This window comes from Tyto alba, unplaced genomic scaffold (assembly GCF_018691265.1).
Source record: "Tyto alba isolate M040663 unplaced genomic scaffold, T.alba_DEE_v4.0 Super-Scaffold_26, whole genome shotgun sequence".
NCBI lineage: Eukaryota > Metazoa > Chordata > Aves > Strigiformes > Tytonidae > Tyto > Tyto alba.
Genome location: NW_024881300.1, coordinates 5002199 through 5025535, shown reverse-complemented (window position 1 = coordinate 5025535; position 23337 = coordinate 5002199). Strand labels below are relative to the sequence as shown.

The 23337-nt window shown below is 42.1% G+C and overlaps 1 protein-coding gene across 1 annotated transcript in view; it reads left to right on the top strand.

Annotated features, from left to right (window-relative positions):
* Positions 1–15806, top strand: part of IRX5 (iroquois homeobox 5) — a 35673-nt gene extending 19867 nt beyond the window's left edge. Inside the window, exon 4 of the mRNA XM_042797829.1 lies at positions 15735–15806. Coding sequence (XP_042653763.1) covers positions 15735–15772 — 38 coding nt within the window. The 3' untranslated portion in view covers positions 15773–15806. The remainder of the gene's footprint in view (positions 1–15734) is intronic.
* Positions 15807–23337: the final 7531 nt, after the last annotated feature.

Genomic DNA, 23337 nt, shown 5'->3' with positions numbered 1-23337 from the left:
CTTTGCAGGAAGCTGTGAAGATGAATACAGGCTATATGATGCTGTAAGTCATATGGCTGTCTGGAGAGACGATCAGTTGGGTTATCAGTTTAAATCTCAAAGACTGTGATGAATGCTACTGATCTGGTGGGGCCAATCACTCAATGCCAACAGTCTTCTGAGTAATTCCAGTTCAAAAGGTACCTCAGAGACCCCACCACACAGGGGAACCGAGTCGCTGTGCTGGCCACTTCTACTGAAAAGCTTGATGTACTTATGGCTTCTCAAGGAGAGGGGGGGACATCTAGTAAAGGACCAACTCATACCTGAGGGCTGCTCAGTACTTCAGGATCCAGCAAAGCCCTGCAGCTACCTCCTCCTCTCCAGTCCAGTAAACCAGGACACTGTCCTGTGTGGCTCAAAGAAACAGGGTTGGAAGTAGGAGTTCTTCAGAATGAACCAGCGCCACTTAATCTTCACAGAGATCATCTGCCCAAAAGCCACTTGAGTCCTTGGTTCTTTAAATAACTGACCTAAAACACCTGCTCACAGGGCAGTTTCTGCATCTCAGGAGAAGACCATCACTTCTTTTCTCGACCTTCTTCCATTGGTGGTGTCACTGGGGATGAGGCTGACTTTTAAAGGAAGCATTCACTATTGCCATTTGAGAGGGTCATGAAGAAAAAAATACCTTGACAGTTTTGCAATGGAAAATGTAATAACTCACCAGCAGGCTATTGACCGAGTTGTTAAACTCTGGGGGGAAAAAAAACCTGTTAGGTGAGCTGGTTAATATCAAGGCTCACCACTCACTCCTGCATACTACAGACCATGTCAAAAGCTTTCCAGTAATCAGTAGAGCTTAAGAAAAGTCTCTGATTAATTTTTCTTTCATCTTTCTCTTTTCCATCTGGTGTTAAAGATCAAACCTTCAGTTCCTCTACTCTTTTAAGCCTTGCCTGTTTGACAGCAAACTTCTCATCCATCTTAAATCTAGTGTGGGCTAGAATGTCTTTCAGCAGTGGCTAGAGGGTAGATATATTATCAGATACTAACCATATTGCTCCCTCTCTTTTTACTTTAGCTCTGTATTTGTTATTATAGGATATATCTGGGTTTTCTGAGTGTTCGGCTTCTATCCCTCCACTGCAGGATAGTGCTGTGCTGCTAATGCTTTGCAATTCACTGCATCATCCCTTTCCAGTTTTGGAATGTCCTATCTGTGCTTTGGATAGCTTCTTCCAACTTTACCAGCAGCCCAGGATACCCGTCTCCTGGGACTTTGACCATCTGTACTCTTAAAGACACTATGATGTGGGAATGAGGGTGGCTTTGACAGTGCTGGGGCTGTAAAGCTTTAAACTGCACTGCTGCCAGCTGCCTGCTGGGTAAAGACAGCACCCTCCCCTTTGACAGAGACCGCAGTAGGACAGGGATGCTCCTTCAGAAATCCTTGCCTTGTCGGTGGGGTATGCGTAAAGGCTGATGGAACCACTAGGTCTGACTTAGACCTGGCCCTGACCCTCCACCCACGGTACTCTCACAGCTATTCCTTAGTAGCAGAAGAAAAGCAGCTGTAATTATTTGCTACGTGGCTTACACAAAACAGAAGAAGAGATAACACCTCCCCAGCACATTGGGGGCCATTGAGTGCCACCAGTTAATGATATAGAGTATTTGGATAACGGTAAGTAGAAGAACATCAAGATGAGTGCATTTCTCATTATTTCAAAATTGGGCATCTTTTCAGGAAGAGAAATCCCAGTTTCTTTCTGGCTGTACCACCTACCATCACTTGTGAGCTATGACTTCACAGTCCATGTGAGTTACCAAATCCATTTCAAGCATATTTATCAGGCAAGTTATTGTACCAGAGATTCATAAAACGTCTTCATGGCTTTGCAGAGGGAGGCAAAATGTTTGAAAAAGAAAGATGCTAAAAGATGTGGGAGGAGGAAGAGGAAAGCCGCCTCAGGCAACTTACACCAGAGTGGTAAAAACCACCTTGTACAACAGCAAGCCTGTCAAGGCCAGGTTTTTATTAGTGAACAGTGCAGCCCAGCAGCAGCAGATCTGCAGACACTTGATGTGCACACTGTGTTTATCTCGGGGGATTTACTTCAGATTAGCTCTAGTCTGGTCCTCTGAACTGAATGAGTATATTAGGTGTAGTCCTGGAGAACATTTTCTCATGTGGTTTAAACAAAAGGAATAAATACAGTTTGTGTGCTCTCAGACCACTCCATGGTATGAACCACAGAGTAATAACTGGCAATAATCATGAATTTTTCTTCAGTGGTGCTCTGCTGACCCAAAGTTATGCATTAATTACACACTCTTTCTGTAATGCCTGTCATAGGATATATTTATTAAGCATTTGTGCTCAACAGGCATGACACTGTATTGGGACAAAAGCTTTTTCATTCAACCTACCATCTTCCTCAGAAATGTTGGCCTGCAACTCCATGCCTACGTGAAACAGGGGGATGTAAACATGCTTTGCAAACCAGTCTCAAATCTTAAATTTACTGAAGTAGTAATCAGGCTGAACTTGAATAGAGCTGGTCAGTGAGGAGAGTTAAATGGGGTCTCTGGGGGAAGAATGGTATGATGTCATATGTTTGCAGACCTTTCCACCTTGCTGTTCTGAGCCTGGACTAAAGAATTGGAGTGCTATCGCAGCACGAGCAACACCTTCCCACTGCGAAGAGTGTAAGAAAGCACCTTTGGAAATGGTCAGTTCTGCGTCAGAACCAAAGTAGCTGCTGTTTGACGCTGATCAGTACCCTCATACGTCAGGAGAAATGCAAAAGTACATTATTGGGCAGATGTAAACAGCCTGGATTCATATCCTGATCTCTAGTAGTTAGAGACTGATTTTCATCCTAGAACACGAGGTTCAATATCATTTTCACTATTTGTTGTATTAATTATAACATTAGGTACTTCTGATTTCCACATAAGCATCTAAATCTGAACCCTAAATCTCAGTCTGAACAATTTGCTGTGGCAGACAGGCCCACAGTTAAATCATATGTTGTGTTAAAAAGCATTTCCATTTATCAGTGCTGAATTTCATACCTTTAACTATCAATTTAGCTGACACTGGAATTCACTTAAAACATTTCTTCACAATGTAATAGATCCTATATGCGTAAGTTCATGCTCATATGGTGAAACAGCAATCAATTGTATTTACAGTTATAAACACAATTACTCTGCAGCAGCACTGCTACAGTTCCTGCAGCTCATGTCAGTGTGGAGGCAAGGATTAATATTAATGAGGACTGAGAGATGGGTGAAAATAATAATAAGTGCAAACATTCTGATTAAACAGGAGGAGCCTCTGAAACACTAAACCAACTTTGGAAAGGAACGACTCCCTGCAAATTCTGTTGGCTCATATCACTAAATTAGGGACCTGAATCATCCATCACTACAATATTTTAGTTTTAAAGCAGAACAGCTTTGATCGCAGGACAGTTCTGCTGATATAAAAGCCTGAGGGACATAACTGTGGGTCAGACTTCCCATTTTTAAAAATTTGTTGGTTGTATGTTACATGCAGATTACAGGCATGTTTTATGTTACACAGCTTGCCAAACTGCATTTTATTTGCTAAAGGGAACTGAACTATGAAAATAAATGAGCTATTTTGAAGTTAACGATGTGCATAGGCTCCTGTTCAAATGCTTGGAGAATACACTACCTTTCCATACAAAATTTAATTCTGCAGATAATACTTGCTTGGCAAATCATGTCATCATGTCTTTTAAAAGTGTATTTAATCATCTCAGGAAGCTTAAATGATGGCACATAACTCCTTTTTGGGTTGCAAGGTAAGTACTCACTTTGATAAATCTAAGTTTCCCACAACTTGTTTAGCATAGTAGCCAATTTATTTGCCTCACAGAGGTGTTTTCAAGATTAACTGGTTAACAGTTTGCACTACTTTGATGTGTACAGTCCATATAGTTATTATGATTTATTTACCATGTTTGGTAAAAGTTTAAAATACTCTTTCCCCTCATAACACAAACTTCTGTTTCCTTTTTTTTTTTTTTTTTTTAAAAATTTCTAAGCTACAGTTTCAGTTTAGGGAAAAGCCATTTCATTCCTTGTTCTCTGAAAGCATGGAGAGATGTCAAGTTTTTCAGAGCTGATGTTGATAGCAGGAAAACCAACACAATCTGGGCAGTATCAGTATCATCATAAATAAAAGAGTCGTGTTTTGATTTTGTGCTATAAATAATGAAATAAGCACCTGATTTTTGTCCAAAAAATTAAGAGACATAATTAATTCAGACATGCTTCAGGGTAGTTCTAACGTGCGCTCTTTGTTCTCATGTTTTTTTTTTTTTTTTCTATTTGACATGGTTGCTAGGGTGCTATTGCAAAATAATACATAGCAGGATCGTTATTACAGGGTTACATAGGTCTGACGTGGTATCACTTTGTGAACTTCTTTTCTCCTTCAGAACCTGATAATTCTGCCAAGCTGGGTGTGATCCCAGCCTCCCACACCAACATATTTTTATGAGGTGGAATGAATGAATGAATGGATGAATGAATGGGAGACTCCTGTGTGCCCGGAGGGAGAGCAGAGGCTCTGGAGGCCCCGTTATCCCCGACACGGCGTGCAGCGCAGCACGGCTGTCCCTAGCTCAGAACAGAGAGATATCTCTCAGGGGGATGTCAGCAGGAAGCAAATGATGCCTACACGTCTCAGTGCATACAGAAGGAAAAGCAGCTAGTTCTGCAGCTGAAGGACCAGAGACATTTCCCTGGCACTTTTAAGCTTCTGTAAAGGTCTATCCTTTGGAGAAGGTGCTAGAGCAGAGCCAAGAGCAGACCGTGTGGCCTGGGTTGGGAATATTGCTTAACCAACTTCCTTCCTTTCTGAAACAGAAATACTTCACTGTCCTTCTGGAAGATCGCGGTTCTATCCCAAGTACTCTCTGTTTCCCAAAAGCTTCATATTCCCTTCACATTATAGATGCTGTCTTTAGGTCAGTAGGAGTCGGTGAAACTCCAGTTCAAGCCAATGAGTTTCATTAACCTTCTCCTTTGCTGCTTGCCAAGTGAAGATTTATTATTTTATCAGCTTATACTTATTTGCTAGCACTTATGAAGCTGTTGAAGTGGTTGTAGTCTACTTTGACTCCTGCTTACTGGCAACTGCAGACCAAGTCCTGAGAAGCAGAAGGAACGTGAGGCCTGCTACAGGCTCCACAATTAAGCATCTCTTAAGTGATGAGTTAAAGGAAAAAAAAAATAAAAAATCTGTCACTCATAGGCAATTATTTTGTGGCTCTTACAACTAATTGTGCCAAGTCAGATTCACATAGATGAAGACAGATTATAAAAGTGACTGATTTTAACTATGCATCAAGGAAATTACCCTTAAGGTAATATTCTAACTTCCAAAGCCCACACGTAGCAAACAAAGTGCAGGATTTCAGAGAATCTACATAACTGATAATATTAGCTGGTTTTCCTAGTCTCAAACTGCATCAGATAGGAAACAGAACACAACTTGTGTGATGCAATTAACAGTAACATTTACTCTCATGCACGTGCACACATATGCACATGCGCATGCTAGAATGGTAGGTCTGCACAAGAGCAAACAAAAGCAGGCAGGGATTATGGGGCAGAGGATTCACCATCGGCTGTAGCTGCATCTTGTTGGGTTCCTAAGAGAAATCACAAGCTCTCAGGTGGCACCCTCTTTGCACCTGCATGGCTGTCAGCTGAATAACGCAGGGCAGAGCACCGCAGTTCAGTCCACAGTCCCTGCAAACTCGATCACGCGACCCTGCCAAACAGCTACCGCGTCTACTCACTTCGTACCTGGGATAGCATTCCCCCAAGCCATGTCACAGAAAGACCATGCAAAGAACTCCGATTTCGTGTTCAAAATGCATGCACAGCACCCTGCCGTTCTGAGCAAGTCTCTTTACCTTACCTTTACCTCATCATCTTTATTTTTAGAGTAACTTTCAGAGAAAGTTAAAAGCAGTGCCTTGCACTCCGTGGCTATTCTCAGTTTTCTCTCGTAGCTTTGCCCCTGCAGAGCAGTTAAAATGATGGAGCAGCTCCATCATGCACCAGGGTGGGGCTCACCTCTGTGCAGCGGGGATTCAATGGTAAATAGGCCTTCTGTCAAAAACTTGATAAATTTATTCTGAGCATACAGTGGCTCTATTCCTCTTTAACTTACTAAATCTATTTTCCTTACCGAGCTCAAGCCAACTGCAAGGAGTCCAATCTTAAAGTTTAACCATTCATTCCCATGTCTGAAAAAGATGCTCTTTTCTTGGACTGCTCCAGTTCAATCTCATCTCTCATTTACTCTGTCTAGTTTCCCCTTTGGCCCGTGTTTTGCCTGTCATTTCAGTTTCTCTCTGCATACAGAAAATATCCTGACACAGAGGCTCTGCTCTTCAGGCACATCCAACTGTAGAGCAGGGCTCTCTCGGGCAGGGTACATTATCCTCCAGCCTGCCGTGAGCATCCCTTTGCAGCTATGGGTGCAGTAAGCACACCCTCTGCCAACATCCTGGAGCCAGACCCCCATAAATGTGCTGCTGGCTCCCAATTTATCTCTCCAGCCTTCCTCTAAACTCAGTCTTCCTGTCTCAGGATAAAACTCCTCGCTCAAAGAAATGCATCTTTACTATTTCAACCTAACTTTTCCTTAATTGGGTCGAAAGGTTAAATAGAAACTGAGCACGAATTTAATCAGAGAGACTTATTATGTATTGAAAGATACTTATTATATTTCTTTTTAAATATCATGTAATACAGACTTTGTGTTTGCTGAAGCCACCTCCTTCATTCTCTCTGCCAGCCAATATTTTGAGCAGTCCAGCAACGGTTTAGGCAATACACAGTCTTTAACATTGCTCTTTAAATTGTAGTACATATTTTTATGCATACTCTATTTTCCATTCTGAAATGACAATATAAACCTCTTTCATGTAGCTGAAACATGACCTCTTGTCTCTATATTTAACTCATCCAAATTATACCTGTATGCTTGCAAAGAAGTTTAGGAAGGATATTGGTCTATTCTAAGACCTGCAGGAAATAAATATTGTGAAATATGCTTTTCATTCCCTTTGTTCTGAGGTTTTATGACTAAATGCTGTGCTGGTAACACAGGTTTATCAGGAATGCCTGACTTGTCCAGATCTTGAACTCTAATAAAATAATTCAACAGAGCAAGAAAAGAAAAGGGGGAAAAAAAGGAAGAAAAAGAAGAAAATAAAAACAAAAGAGAAAGAGAAAAGAGAATGAGTAAGCCAACAACAGTATGAAAACTCTAATTGTTATTTGTAACATAAGGTCAGTGTTTCTATCACAGCTATAAAATTTAAAAAGCTGATGTTGAGCTGGTAACATCTGCTATGTATCCCATGATTTCAATATTCCTGTTCACACTAGCTAAGCCTCTGGCCTTAATTATTTAGGTTTGGATCCTACTGGTTTTGCTTTTTTTCCTCTGAAGACAGATCCTCTGATTGAAAAATACATTTTGCAGAGTTGATTGACATGGACAAATAAGGTCCCTAAGACTGCTGCTATAGAACATGGTCTTTGTCTCCTATTTTACAAAATACATAGAAAGAGGTAATTTGCAGTTGAAAATCAGTAGGTAGAATATATTTCTGATGATACGATAGTGACTCAGTAATTAGAACAGTTTGCAACAAAATCTAGGATGATGGAAGCCTAATGCAACCTGCAGCTTTATTTGAAGAACACCCTGTTAGTGGCCAAGCATGTCGAAGCCCTCCCTGCATGCTCCACTGGCAGGAGTGTTCCTAAAGGACACAGTATTCACTTCTCAAATCTCAACATGAGAAAGGCAGGAATAATTTTAAAGCTGCTCAGAAAATAATACTGCAGGCAACTAGGCTGAATATACATACATAAATACATATTTAGCATAAGCAGATTCAGTTGAAGAGTCAACTCCCAAGATCTTGTGTGTGGATTAAAAAATGCCATGCCGTGAACACCTAATTCACCTCCCTCTTTTCTTGGTTGATACGAAGTAGGTAACAATTAAGACTGTGTTTATAAAGCCCGTCTGGTTACAGCTATCCTACCTGAAGAGGTGCTTGCCCCATCCTCCATCTGCTCGCCACATCCCTCTGCTGCAAGTTGTTATCCCCTCTCATCTGCTTGCTTGGCTGCTCATATAATTGCTCCTTAACTCATTTTGGTCACAGGGAACCACATTAATAAGGACCTAGTACTGGCACTGTTAAAGCAACCTGCCTTGTTCCAACTGAAAGAGGTTGAGGCAGAAGACAAAAAGTTAGAGGCGACAAAAACTTAGGGGAGGGGGGTAAGGGAACGAGCGTGGGACAGCAGCTGAAGGCAATGCGTGCACACACTCTAATTAGAAGCAGAGAATATGGCTTTGGGTATGTAAACAATTTTCTCCCATTGGCCTTAGCCCACCAGAAATGAAAAAGACTGAATATATAGGTCACCAAACACTACATAAGACTGTTTACGTAGGGTAATTTGGAAAATGTATCAAGTCTGGGCACATATTTTAAAATGAAACAAAACAGTATCTTCACCATCCCTAACTGACCTGTTTTAGTTATGTGATCGACTGCTACTAGAACAATGGCTTTCGGTGCATCCATTCTGCAAGTAATCCTGCATTCTCTTCTGAATTTCTAAATTGGTTGAATTGATTGCCAGAGGAATACCAGCCAAAAGCGATACACGTCAGAAGATCACTGTATCATAAAAATAACATTTGGTAGGAATAGATTGTGAAACATAAATTAACAGCCAGGGCATGTTTTGGTTAATATAACACTCCTAAATCTGCAAAACTGCTAAAATATAAACAATATATATTTATTTTTTTTTTTTTTTAATTCCAAGAGTTCTGTTGGTGAGGAAGTGAACCTGAACAACTCCAAGTAATAAGAACATGCTCTTCTGAGATGCTACTGATGTATCACAAATTGGTTTAGAAACCTGCTACCTTTTTTATTGTATGAGACATCCAGAGCATTTTATGAACACACCTCAGAGAAACTTGGCAGAGGCTCTGAGAAGCAAACAGAACGTTACTTGGAAAACATTAATGACCTTTATAACACCTGGTGTTTGATCCCAAGATAAACTTTCAGCAGCATCCGCCCCTCAAGTCTTCGAGTGCTGCCAGCAGAAGACAGAGATGGGCGGATTTTCTCAGGCAGAGGTGCCAGGTGGTCTGGGTGCACTCGGGGAGGAGCAGGGGGGCTGACCTGCACCCACCACACTCCCAGTGCTTCAGCAGCTAAGCAGGCTGGTGCCGGGATGCACTGGCCAGGGCTGGTGGGACCGTGTTGTTAAGGCAGCTGCCGCCGAGCTGCCTCTTCTGCGGCTTGGCCACGAGCTCTGCCGTGTCTGAGCTGTTGCAGTCTAAACCCCAGGGAAGAAATGACAGTGTTTCATCCTTACTTGAAGCTGTCATATTTCACAGGACTCTACTTTAAAGATCCCATTTTACAGGGTTTGCAAGGCTTAGACATGGAAGCAAGAACTTCAGATGTGCAGGAAAGGCTAGAGAGCCTCAGGGAGAGTCCAAAACTTGGGAGACCACCTTGTGCCTGCCCCCAGCAGTACTGGAGCTAGACCAGTATTTGGAGAGGAAAAGACTGACAGTAGGCCTGCAGCTTCCCTTATCCCTCCCTGCCAGCCAAAGCCCAAGTACAAACAAGAAATCTGCAATAATAAATAAATTTTAGTTGGACAAGCCCTTGGCAGAGTTCAGGGTGGCTTTCCATCCTCCTAGGTCAATGATCTGCTACTAAGCTACACAAGTGATGTTCCAGTTCCTTGGTCTGGTGAACTTTCTTATTACCAGCTACAGATCCACCATGCAATATCTTGCCATTACTGTCCTGCACAAAGAAATGCTAGGGAGATCAGGTGGAAGCCACATGTTCAATTGGTTTTGTGACTCCTGTATTGGGACTTCAGTCCTTACTGTGCAGCAGAGGAATCTTCTACATGCAATCAGACGTGTACTGTTCATACGAGATAATTGTCTCCTTAGCACATTACTCAAGGGCCTGTATGCTGTATCACATGCCCGATGCTCTTCAGCTCAGGAGCTGCCTCTTACACCATGTGCTGTCTTGCATAGCTTTAGGCAAGATGTTGTCCAGGAAAATCCACCTAAAGTAACATAGCAGAAACCACCCCAGAAATATGTATGCGTTTGTCTTCCAAAATGATCTTACTGAAGTACAGAGCTGGTTTAAAACAAACATGTTTTGTCTCTGCAAAGCTCATCCATGGTAGTAAGTCAATGCATTTCCATTGCCACTTGGTGTCCCCAAACCTATTAGCAGCAAGTGCTGCCGTGCAAGCTTGGCAGGGCAGGTACAAGCTGGGTGCATAAATGTGATCTGATGCTTGTATTTTGTCTTGCCAGGGGACTGTGCTGACACCAGCTAAACTCATGATGTGTGCCAGGATGCTGAGCCCTATCCTGCTCAGCCTACACCTCCTGCCGAGGTGGCTAGCTGCAAGAGGAGTACACATTACACAACGCCTTTGCAGCATACAGCCCGTTCCCAGGTCCACCAGGCCTCCAGAGGAGAGGAAATCCCTAAATGCCAGGAATGCCTTGGCTCTTGCGTTACAGGCCCAAAAGGAAAGCTCAGCCTTTGAGCACTCCTTCCTCCTTCCCATCTATACTGCAGACCTAGTTAGAGCAGTTATATCATCTCTGGGAGTAATCCGTAGGAGATGGATGCATTTTACAACAGGGATGACTGCTAATCAAAATCCCTAAGCTTTTTCCTTTCTACCATCTGTACTTTCTCTCTCCACAGCTTCAAAACATCGTAACATCAGAGTCCTTAACGCCTTAAACACCAGGAAGGCGTGCAGCGGGACCAGCGCTCTGGTACTTAACAAGCATTCGGGCTCCAAATTCCACGAGGAGTCTCACGTATCACACTTCCCTCAAGAATGTGAGCAGGCAAGTTGGCCAGACAGCTCTGGCATTTGGACATGGGTATGGCCTGATCGACAGCTGAATGGAGTCAGAGAGACTCCTTCTGTTCAGTACAGCCAGTTGTAGAGTCAAAGCCTGTGCTGCACAAAAGATCTAATACCATCTTTGCAGCGTATTCATCTCCATGTACCCTCAGTAACTAATTATCAATTCTGAAAAATGCCAGACATGTATCTCATCCTAGTGAATTACTGAAGCCCCCCTGCCCCATGGTCTCTCACCCCAAAAAACCCAAACCAGCTGGAGCTACATGGTGACTGGGATAGGGAGGCATCAGCCAGCCCCTCAGGCTGTCCCTCCTCCTCTGAGTTTTGAAAGGGCCGCACTCTGCCTCCCCTTTCTCATGACAGACACGCACCTCCATGCGTAAAGGGAAACAGTAAGGAAGAGCCATTAAGGAAAAGAGAGGGGAGGGAGGAATTCCTTTTATTTCCTCCTGTTGGACTATCTTCTGTATCTGACAGCTTCACTCTATATTTTCAGTCTACTTTCTCTTTGGTTCTAGCACTTCTCTCTCTCTGGCTCCTCCTCTATATACAGTGACAGAAAAAAACCCAATAATTTGTGGCTGTAAATCATCAGGAAGCCTACAGGTAACATGCTTTTGAAACTGGCCAGATTGCAAGTTGAATGTGCTCTTTTAATACAGTGAACTGCAGAACAAAATCACAGCTGCTCTAAGAGCCTATAGATTGTTTTCTATAAGGCCATATTAATATTTTATATCACTGTCATCTCTGAGTGTTCTTAGCTGATTTGTTATCTTGCATGATCTGGAAGAAGCAGTTTGGCAGTACGATGTATCAGTGGGGGCAATGCGGAATAGTACTTCAGCAAGGGGTGTTGCACTCGCCATGCAAACGAGTCTCTTGACCTTGAGCTTCCCCAAGTGTGCGGTGTCACCGAGCGGGTTCATCGCAGTGTAACACCACACACACAGCAGTGCTGTGGAGGTGGCTGAACAGAAATCATCCACCCCATATATTCTTTATGCAGAGAAGCCTATCTTATAATTGCTAAGCGTGTGGCATTTTTTAAGGCAGCCCTGGCTCCAAAATATGTTATTCTGAGATAACACAGTATGACTCAACACAGCAGCATGAGACAGAGGTGACATAAGCAGGTAAGTTGTCAAAATAGGTGTCAGATGGAGTTGTGCTAAAAAACATTCAAGATATTTGCTTCTTAGTTTTTCTCCAACATGCATCTCCCACACAGTTTTAAAAATTTACCTTGAAGTGCCTCTACATAATCTAATGTGATGAAAGAGAGAGAACAAGAGTGAAAGAACGAATTGCAGAGTTGTTACAGATAATATGCGACATACAGCAGATACCAGCACACAGCAAATAGCCCTGTTTGCTGACAACCTATATTGCTTTTGAATAGTTTGGCACAAATTGCCTATACATGCAGGAGGTGTATTTTCTCTTTTTTCTTACAGCTCGAGTGATTTGAACGGTAAACTGCTCGGTGATCAAGCTAAATGAAATAAACCAGTCTGCTACAACAGTATGAGATTTGGCACAAATCAGCAATGCCTGTTTTCTTGTAGGACACACTGTCCTTCCAACCTTTGAAAGGAAGTGACATTACCTCCTGCTCATCTGATTGACATGTATTTTGAGATACATATATCTGTATTACATGAACTCACTGTACTACACTATTTCATTTCTTAGACACTCATCAAAGATAGATTGATGCTTTTCTGCATTTCTTCGTATCTAGAAAATAAATACTTTGCAATGGGATGTAAGATCACCCAGTCATGTTTGTCACTGGAATAGACCGTTTGTTCTGCAGAAGCACCTGATACTGTAGAAAACTCCATCCAGACGTGATTTCAGCTGACATCAGGGAAGCAACTACCACAGGACCGAGGCCCAAAACTAGTTCAAAATACCTGAGTTTGAGAAACTTAAAGGGTTTATCGAAAGCTCTGTTTTATCATAGATTGATCTTGATAGAACATGTCTATCTGAAGCCCATTTGTATATAAATAAAAAGCAGCAACAAAGATGACAACCTAATTTAGAGGCATGGTGAAATGGGAAGTCTACTTCCATCCAGAGGATGAAACACAAGTAAACCTATAAGTTTAGTAAGCAAAGGAAATTGGTTTTAGAAAGCAGCATTGCACCTCTAGGAAACCGTGCATCCTTGACAACGATCGATTCAAGGAACCAGAGAGAGGGACCTCAGTAAAGTCTGTGTGCTCCTCTCCAGGTGGATGTGTGTCTGCTCTGCTCATCCTCACGCCACCACATCCAATGTAAATGCTGTGTAGACATGTTAATGCACAATAATCTAAGCAAGGCTTATTAACTCAGGCTCAGTTTTATGCTGACCATGGCTTTCTGCACAACGTTGGGTGGCATCTGGCTGGCTTGGTGCATGGGCTGGTGTAACCAGTGCCTTCCTGCAAACACCACCCAGATGTTCCCCCACCAATGTGCAGTCCAAAAAGGCAAAATACTGTATGGTTTGATGGATCCTGTTTTAACCACACCCCAAAGGAGCATTAGCTGGGATTTTGTAGTCTCTGGAAAACTACTTGTCCCCAAAGCCACTGGCAATAGTTGTTGCCAGTGAACTCTTGTTGCTACAAACAGAAGCAATAGGGATAGTACTGCAGTATAATTTCTGATACGTGGCTGGATTATGGAAAATAACAAACACTGCAGAGACCTGTGAATGTGCAATAGGCAAAATGAAGCAATCTTAGAGCAATTACCAAGAGGTTGATAATGATCCTGTTCCTGCACGCTGCCATGGCAGAGTGTATGACTGACGAAAAGCCCAGGAAGCAGGAAGGAAAAGGCAGTTTGTGCAACATCTGCCAGGCTCCCATATGGCATGTTCCAAACTCACTATTGCCTGATGACAGCACGTAGATTAGGGCATCAGTGTGGGTTGAACTGGAACTGATCTTTCACTGACTTTTGAATAACTTCATGGCACGGATTAAGAGGGGTGTGAAATTCATCTTCACATCACTGTTAATCCCTTGCCCATAAAAGTTATTCCAAACTCAAGAGCATTAACAAAGGGTATTTTGAAAACATACATAAGGAATTGAAACTATTTAGAGCTTTTATTTATACAATCCACACTCAGCATAGTGCTAGATGTATAATTTCACTCTTTTGTAACTCTGAGTTCTTATTGTACGTTGTATAAACGTGTATTTCAAGCCTTGGGAAAGGCTACCAGTAGCATTTTTTAACCCTTGTAGCATGATTAAATCCTTAGCTCTCAAACAGTTGTTTCCATCTATTCAGCTCAGAGCACTCACAAGGGCTGGGGCATGTTTACCACCCCAGCTAGGGAAACCAGAGAGCAGGAAAGTGATGAGGAGACCAAGTTCCCCGGTTCCCACACACCACATCTGCAAAAGTCTTTTTTTATGGACAGTCTGAGGTACTGACCCCAACCCCCAATAATGTAAAAGCTATTTACATCTCATGTTACAGCTGCACTTTTAGTACGACTGAGCAGCTTGCAACACCCAACAGGGGTGTGCAAAGCTAGTCTGTCATCACGCACGTTTCCCTCAATCTTTCATTTAACTTTCCCTTGCCTATGAGATTGATAACTGGTATTTGTGCCGGTCTCAGGGACAGGAGTCGCACAATGTTATGTCAGGCAGGGACAGGCGAGCTTGCTCGGCATCATTTGGTACTCAATGAAACTTTGTAAGTTGGAAAGTTTCATTTGAACTCGAGCATAACTGAGTTTGTCTTCCCTTAAATAAGGGCTGACAGAGAGAATAAATAGAGGGAGAATGGGGGAAAAAAAAAAAAAAAGAACAAGGGAAAAACCACCTAGTCTACTAGTCCTGTTTAGGTTCTTTAGGACTATCCTGTCAAGACTTGCTGACAGATGAGCTCTGTTGAGTCTTACAGTGGTGATTTAAGATGTTACTGCAACCCTTGCTCCCCCCACCCTTCTGCTAGAGGTTACAGCCCACATAATAGGATTGGCAAGAAAGGGTATTTTCCTCTCCCTCAGCCATTCCAGTTTAAATTCTGGCATATTAACTTAAAATATTTTGATGCAAGGCACTGAAGGATGGGACTGGAAGGACCGCGGAGGTCACCTAATTCATGCTCCTGCCTGAAGGCTGGATCAACTGTTCTGTGTCACACCTGACAGATACTTGTGTGACATCTTCTTAAGCACCCCAGTGTTGGAGATACTACAGCCTACATGATCCGCGCAGCTAATGAAAATACTGAAAAGTACAGGGCCTGCAGCAGATTCCCATGAAAGCCCACTAGTTTTAACCCTCCCTTCATTTTGCTAGCAGTTATGGCTTTTCAATCAATTTCCTAGATTTCAGATGTAAATAGCATGTGGGATGATGTCAAAAGCCTTACTAAAACACTGTATGTCTAACAGCCTAACGCTATTTGTTAGGCTGTAGCCCTGTGACACAATCTCCATTTCCAGAAGCCCTGTGATTACTCTCATTTCTTATAGGAACTACAAGGAAATTCATCAGGCCACTGATGTCCCAGCTGCATCACGTTTTCTGCATTGGTCTAACTGTATCCCACTATACTTACAAATCTTTGATTTTAAGTCTACTCTCCCCTCCTCTTCCCAGTGTCTGAAGGCATACTCTTCCTAGTGTTTGAAGTGAAAAACTTGTGATTTAGCTAAACAGGTTTCTTACTACCCTTACTCTCTTTTGTTTGCACAGGAACACTCTGCACTTGTGCTCTTAATACTGTTTCTTGAAGGATCTCCTAGATCTGTTTAACCCTGGTTTTCCTTGGACAAGATTTCATGACCATGAATTTATCTTCCCGAAAGCCTTCCTAAAACTTTTCTTTGAGGCTACATGACTGAAAAGTGGTTCCTGTCTATTGGATATAACATACGCAGCTGTTCTTTTCCATGTCTTACACAAAAAAAAAGCTTCAGTATGTTTCAGTAACTGCCTAAACCATCCGCACCCTTTATTTTTCAACGCATGTCTAAGAGTCTTATTTCTCTGTTTCTACCAGATCCTGTGCTCTAGAGGAGTCAACTGATTGCTCACAGAGGACATTATAACCTGGATCTTCCTGGCTGTCACTGCATTCTCACGTGGTAACTGCATCCGTATCGTTCTCCCCCTCGACAACGTTAACAAATGGTCTCCCTCCCTCTCTCGCCTGGCCCTCGGAGCAGCTATGTGCACTCCTGAGACCCAACACACCACATCTCCCCGTGCTCCTGCACAGCACGAGCTGAAGTGCCGACACACGTCCCACCTTGCCAGCACTGCTGGGCAGCCTGGAGCAGAAGAGCATCCGCAGGCTGCGGGGCAGCGGGCTGGGTGGGAAAAGGCGCCGGAGGACTCGCAGCCCTTCCTCTGTAAAGAGCTCTTTGAAATTAAGTCTTCCTTGACGAAGACTGGGTTAAATTACAGGAGTGAGATCTTGTCAAGAACAGCAAACAGAGCCGGGTTCCCACGCAGCGCCTTGTGCCTGCGCCTCAGTAGCGCGTGGCGGACGCGGGGGACGGCTGGGTGGCAGGGCCCGGCCGTGCTGCTCTCGGGGGGACGCGTGTCTGCCCTAGAGAAACGTGCCCAGCCTTGTGCTCCGCTCCCTTCCCGCTAGAGACCCCGAGCCGGGGTCGAGCCGAGCACCTCCCACTGCCTCCGCGAGGAGACCTTTAACATCGTCCTGCCCCCGGGGTGGCTTCCCACCTAACGGGTGGATGTGGCAGTCCGTGGTTATTGCCCAGGCTCTGGGAGCTGCTCAGGTGATTCCCAGGCATTCTGTGCTTCCGCATCATGGGGTTTTATCAAATGCCAAACTAAATTTGCCTTCGCCAGGAGACGAACTAAAACGATCTCTAGAAGTATTGGTATGCACAACAAAACTTTTACATCACTATTAGCAAAGCAGAATATTTCTGTTCCCATTATTTCAAGTTGAATAATTTAATGTTCACCCTTTTTAAATTTACCACTTTTAAATTAAAAACTCATTAAAATGTTTCAATAACAGTTAATATTAGCATAGCAGTAAGACATACCAGTGGGCATTACCAGGAGATAATTGACCTGATCTGTAAATTGGTGCCCTTGGCTTTACCTCTGGATGTCAATCAATTAAAGCAGTCAATCATCTCCAAGTAGTGCCTGCCTCAGCAGGTCTTATTCCTTAATCATATAACTGTTGAGCTAATACCATTCATATTTCTGGACAAAAAATTCCACTAGGAATTCCCATTCATTATCACATCAAAATTAACAAGATCTTGAAATGCATATTATATTATTCATAACGTAATACCCTGCCAAATGGAAAACATCAAAATATAACTCCTCTTCTTTCTTTTTTTTTTTTTTTTTTTTAAGCATGCAGTTGTTAATTAACTATTCTTCAGGATGATCAAGTAATTGAGATACAGGTTTTAGATCAGGTTCACAGGGAGTATATGGTCAAGTTAATGAGTCATGAAGAGACTAAAATGTCGCTATAGAAAATGGACTTCTGCTCAGCTGATATTAATTGCAGTGGCACCAGTGAAGTCAATAGCTCTATGCCAATTTACTTCAGGTGAGGATCAGGCCTTATATTTACAAGAGTGTGGAATTTAGTGAATGACTTTTAATCTTCTATATAATGAAATTTAGTACACGTCATTTTTTTTAACTCTTCAGATTCTGCCTAAAAGCCTTTACTTGCATGAATTCTTCTACTTAAGCTAATGACTTGGCAAAATATCACATGAATAGAGAATTAAATGGATCTGCCTGTGCCAGTTAAAGCTAACAGACTCAGACCCTTTGTGAGTTGAAAGCTGACTATATATATTAGAAAAAATCCTTGCCTTCAGGACAGCAGTGCAAGCAAATGGAGCATGGGTCCTCAGTCCTGAACATATTTATTCATGTATATTACTTGCTGGAAGGGGCTTGTGAGTGTCAAGCTAAGCACATACATAAGCATTATCAGGATCAGGGCCTTAGCTTTCTTTTCAATTCAGGGAAGTAAACGTGTCATTTTGAACATTACACAGGGTGTAAATCAAATCAGCTTGATCATTATCGAAGTGCAGAAAACTTATCGTTTTGAAAGGAAGCATCTTGCTATTTTCTCCATAATGAAGCAGCAGACAAAACATTATTAATGATAACTGTGTCTGGATTGTGCATTCAACCAAGATAAAAGTCAACATGTTTGGTAACATCAAAGAAAACCTGATACCTTAAGTATAAGAAGATTAGTATTTACAGTGATCTGTAGGGTTGGATGTTCCAAGAAGTCGAGCAGACACAGCCAGGAGGGACAATTAGTAAGAAATTGGCACTGGGATTCTCTCCTGTACTTGAAATCTGGCACTGTGCATAAACACACATTTTAAGATTTAGTTCAAAACTTCCTACTGCAGCTAGCAAGGCGATGTGGCCTAAGTGGGACTAGGCAGAAGCGAAAGTTGTTGCAACACGCTGGGAAAACAGAGACAGGTTCTCCCATTGGCACAGAAAGGTGTCAGGTATTTTGTACGGAGGCTTCAAGGACAGCATCTCCAGCACGTTCTATTAGACTCACCCAACCGTTCTGGACACGCCACTGCAAAGCTATCATGTGAAAGTTCAGGGATCTAGAGAATACTACATATAACATACATTCAGGTCATAAACCATCCTATAAATACAAGATACATCATCTCAGAATAAAGGGCTTTTTATGTTAACCCACCTTTTTTTCAGAGACAAAGTAAAATAAAAGTATCATTTTATTGCATTCACATTTACTTCTAATACTTTTGCCCTGACCTCAGCACCAGAAATATGGACAGACCCCGAACTACCTTTATGCCTAGTTGCTGGAACTTACAGGCCTGCTTGGAGATTGGCAATTAGCTAAATACCACGTTAGACATTTTCTTCCTCCTTTTGATTTAAGGGGCACCAGCAATGCCGAACACATCAAAATTCTTTTTAAAGTATCCAGGAAAACAGGAAAGATTGGAAAATTTCTGTGCCTGACACTTGTCTTAAATGTGTTTGGCATAGCTCATTGTGAATGAAGTCAAATCAGTAATCTTTACGGGTTGATAAAGGAAAAACTAATGCATTGAAGATGGAAAACCAGGAACATTTCTGCTAAATTTGACATTTGCACCTCACATTATTATTGGATGCAGCATTACTTTCACTGCAAACCCACTGAAATCAATAGGAGGTATTGATGTATCGAGCCCTGGAAATTACCTTTTGATGGAACATCTTTACAACATGAAATGGATCTTCATGATATCTCTCTGCAATAGATAAGTGTCACTAGATCCAGTTACAGATGAGAAAAAAGTTTAAGTGACATGGACAGGGCGCACGCTAGAGGTAACCCAATGCACATGCTAGAAACGATTCCCTTTTAATTCCAGTTTCAAAGACAATTAATTGCTGTACATATATATATATATGTATATATAAGCATTGACTCTTTTCTTCTGCTGTTCATGTCCCCTCAAATATAAAAGTCAAACTATAATGACCATGTGTGTCATCGTGAAAGCCTCTAAAAATACTGGCTGCACTATTAGAAAGCCATATTTAACTCCTAAACCCCTGTTCATTTAGGTCAACATTGTCAAAATTTTTCAGTGCAAAACCCTTCATAATAAAGAGAAATTGTGAAGTAATAGTGATGTGCTTGTGAGGTAAACGTAGTGTAGGCCCATATAGGATCACGAGTCCCTGCAATAATTCAGCATTAGAGAAGAAACGATGTATATAGTTACTTCTAATATAATTTGCAGACAGAAACAAGGAGATGGCTAGTTTTTAAAAAGACTGCAATTCAAAAATTTTCATTTTATATAAATATTTTAGAAATACTTCATGAAGAGCCTACTGGTACTTCCTTTTTCACTAGTGACTGAGCATGGAGAACAGGAACAGAGTTCAGTTTAACTCTGGCATAACACAAACTTCATAATGTTTTAAAGGTTTATATCAGTTTTCCAGGATTATATAAACTACCAAGCCACAATTACACAACTCATGGCTCTTTCCGTAATGATTCTAGTTACACAGTTATTACACTTGTGTTTCTTTTTGGCTGAAACATATTAAAGATTTGTCCGTGCAAAGGTGTGTATAGGAAGTTATTCTCATTGTTAAAAAGAAGTAAAAAAAGAAACTAATCTCTCATAATGATACTATTCCTTACCTATAACTAAAATGTAAGATTCTGAATCTACATTATTAAAATGCATTCTGATGCGTTTCTTTTGAAATAGTGGTATAATTTATCTTTTTGGATTTGAAACTCATGCATTAAGATGTGTCTTCATCACATTGTAGTGTTAAAAGCTTCTGGGAAATGCAACATTATCTGCATCACTGCACACCATAACGTACTGGTCTAGGCGTCAGGAGGGTGATGGGTCAAACCTCTAGCACAGTTCAGATGTTTGGGTGTACACCTCACAAGATCAATATGAACATTTGGGTCATATCTGAACAAATCAACATTACTTCATTTGCAAAACTCAACTGAAGGAATTCTTAAGAACAGCATTTCTCACATGAGGTTTCAGTAATTCTGCCTTTGTTATGGATATGGCTATAACAGCCCTTTGGTATTTGGGCAGAAATCTGAGTAGAGTGTTCAGAAATGTGTAGCATTTAATATGAATCAAAGTACTCTGATAAAAAAATTTGGCCCTTTGCTGGTTCTTAGGTTTCCATCTATTAACCGAGCAGGTTTCTCCAGCTGCCAGCATGAGTTACGTTGTTTAAATAGAACAGAGCATTTCTGGGGAAATCTTGTGCCTCGTATCTCAGCAGGTGTTAAACCTCTTTGTTGGGCAGTTTAGGAGCTCATCATATGTGACCATTGGTTATCAAAGATGGACCCAACATCAAAACATGAGACTAAACACTTTAATTTTTGAGATAATACGAATCCAACTCTGAACTTTACCACTCGAACCTTCCACCACATCAGGGTCAAACCAGAACTCAATTCAAACATCCTCAAATTTCAGAGATGCTTGGTTTCAGCTCTGATTCTGGATCTAAACTTCATGGCTTTGATCCACTTGTTATGAAGTCTGATCTCATCCTGGATAAGAAGCAGCATTACTCAATAAAGAGAGTTAATACTAGAACTGTGACATTGGGAAAACCTGCTTGACAAGCAAGCTTGTTTAATCAACAGAAACAGGTTGCCAAGATCAGGAGCCAGGAAACAGTTTAACAAAAATCAATGAAGAAATTACAAGTGACTAATAAATTCACACAATGAGTATAAGCAGCTGAAACTAGAGAAGAACCAGAGATAAAGACTGTAAACAGTCTGCGTGGAGGGCGGCATCTCACCGCTGCTGCGCTGATAAAACCACAGCCTCATCGGCTCTGTTAAAGTGACTGAGTTCCACCTGGTTAAAAACCAGGGGATTTAACAAAATCTGCTGTAGGTTGCCTTTGATGGTTTAATTGCTAGTCTACTTTTCCCCACAGTTTTGACTTTAATCTGTTTATCAGTTGCTCACCTAAACAGAAGTATCTGACAGAAGATCCCTCTTTTTAATACCATAATTGCACCACGTGAAGCCAGAGTTTGAACACAATAAGTCACAGAAGCAGCTTTTCTGGAGAAAACCAAAGATGACCTGATCCCAAAGCAGAGAGGTGATTTACTAGAAAGGTGTTGCACAGACCAGGAAAAGAAAAAGCTAATTTTCCTTTTGGGGAGTTTGAGGTTTTCACCTTCCCATGGAGCTGATAGCACTTATGGAAATGAAGAGATGAAGAACAGCTATGTCATAAGCCGTGGCATTTTTTAATTTTGTTTTTTGTCTTTTGTCCCGTAGGCAAGACAAGGTATGGGCAGTGGTTAAAGCACTCTTCTGTCCTACAGCTGTTACAACACAGTAAGTTTGATTTAAGTTTGCGTTCCGGACCCTTATTTCTCCAGACCATAATAGGTGTTGCATAACATTTGCCTTGATGGGAAGGACAGAGAAGATGACCACAACGGACATGGATTTGATCACTAGAAACACAGTGTGCTATACAGAGCCCTGTTAAACATGTGATTACGTTTTAGCACTGTTTGTGCATCCACTGCATTCCTGTATTTCACCCTGCCCCAAGGCCCGCCAGGGCTGTGCTGTCTGCAGCTACCCTGCACCTCCCTTCGCCCGGCCCGCAGCGTGCAGGGACCTGCACCGCGGAAACGCCGCTGGCTCACCCCGCCGGGGAGCAGAAGCTGAGCGGTGATTCCTGCTAACCTGTCGGGTCAGCGTTCTCCCTACAGCAACAGGAGGGCAGGGATGGTCATCTACCTATTACTCAGCAAGCCGAACAGATCAGTGAATAAAATGACTGCAGGCACTTAGAGGCAGAAAAGGTAGAAAAATGGCAATCTGACTGCAGCAGGCTTGAGCAAAAGCAAAATGTCTCCTTCATTTAAATACATAACATTTATTTTTCCCAGCACCTGGAAATTCAAACAAGCCCCATGTCAGCTGTTTCCTGGAAACTCCAATAGCATTAGATATACCCCTTGCATGCTCCCCCTTATCTGGACACTTCCATCTCATATACCCAACACCATCTCTGGAAGCTTTCCCCAGTTGATTTAGTAACAGTTGAAACTTGCTACCAGTCATCAGACAAGTTAGTTTGGATCATATGGCAAAGGAAGTCTCAGCGCTGTCTGAAACACGTTCAGGGACGCGCCGAGCCCTTTCCCCAGACCCCGCCGAAAGGCCGAGCAGCACGGCCCGCTCCCGGACCCGTGCATGCAAGGTCACTTCGGGTTCAGGGAGAGCCTGGGATGAGCAGCGACAGCCCACGGTCGCTTCTCACCCACCTTTCTGAAAAAAGCGTTATCCGGGCTTTCCGCTTCTCACCAGCTCTAATAAAAATGCTGTTTCCTTGCATTTTTCAGCAAGGGCCTGCTGTCTAATAGGAGGGGAACTATTCTCTGCTTGGGATGTTAGAGTGAATCAACTGCAAGCATATATCCAGCTATAAATTTGACTCTGAAATGTGTTGAAAGGTTAGATTTGTAAAAATGTAGGCAATTTGACACCTCTAGATCAGAGCAAACATGAGGCCACAAAATCAAGCCTGCAGACTGTTGGTTAATTCCAGGCTCCCAAAAGTGTCTCTTGGAAACTATTTCCATGGGGAGCAAAATAACGAATGTAATTGGAAACATTGGAAAAGCAATGGGGAATGGAAGAGGATAAAGAGAGGCGGAAAATACACACCAAGATGCATACATAGACATACAGTATAATTAGCTTCAGTCTATTGTATAACAGAGTCATAACAAATGAGTCAG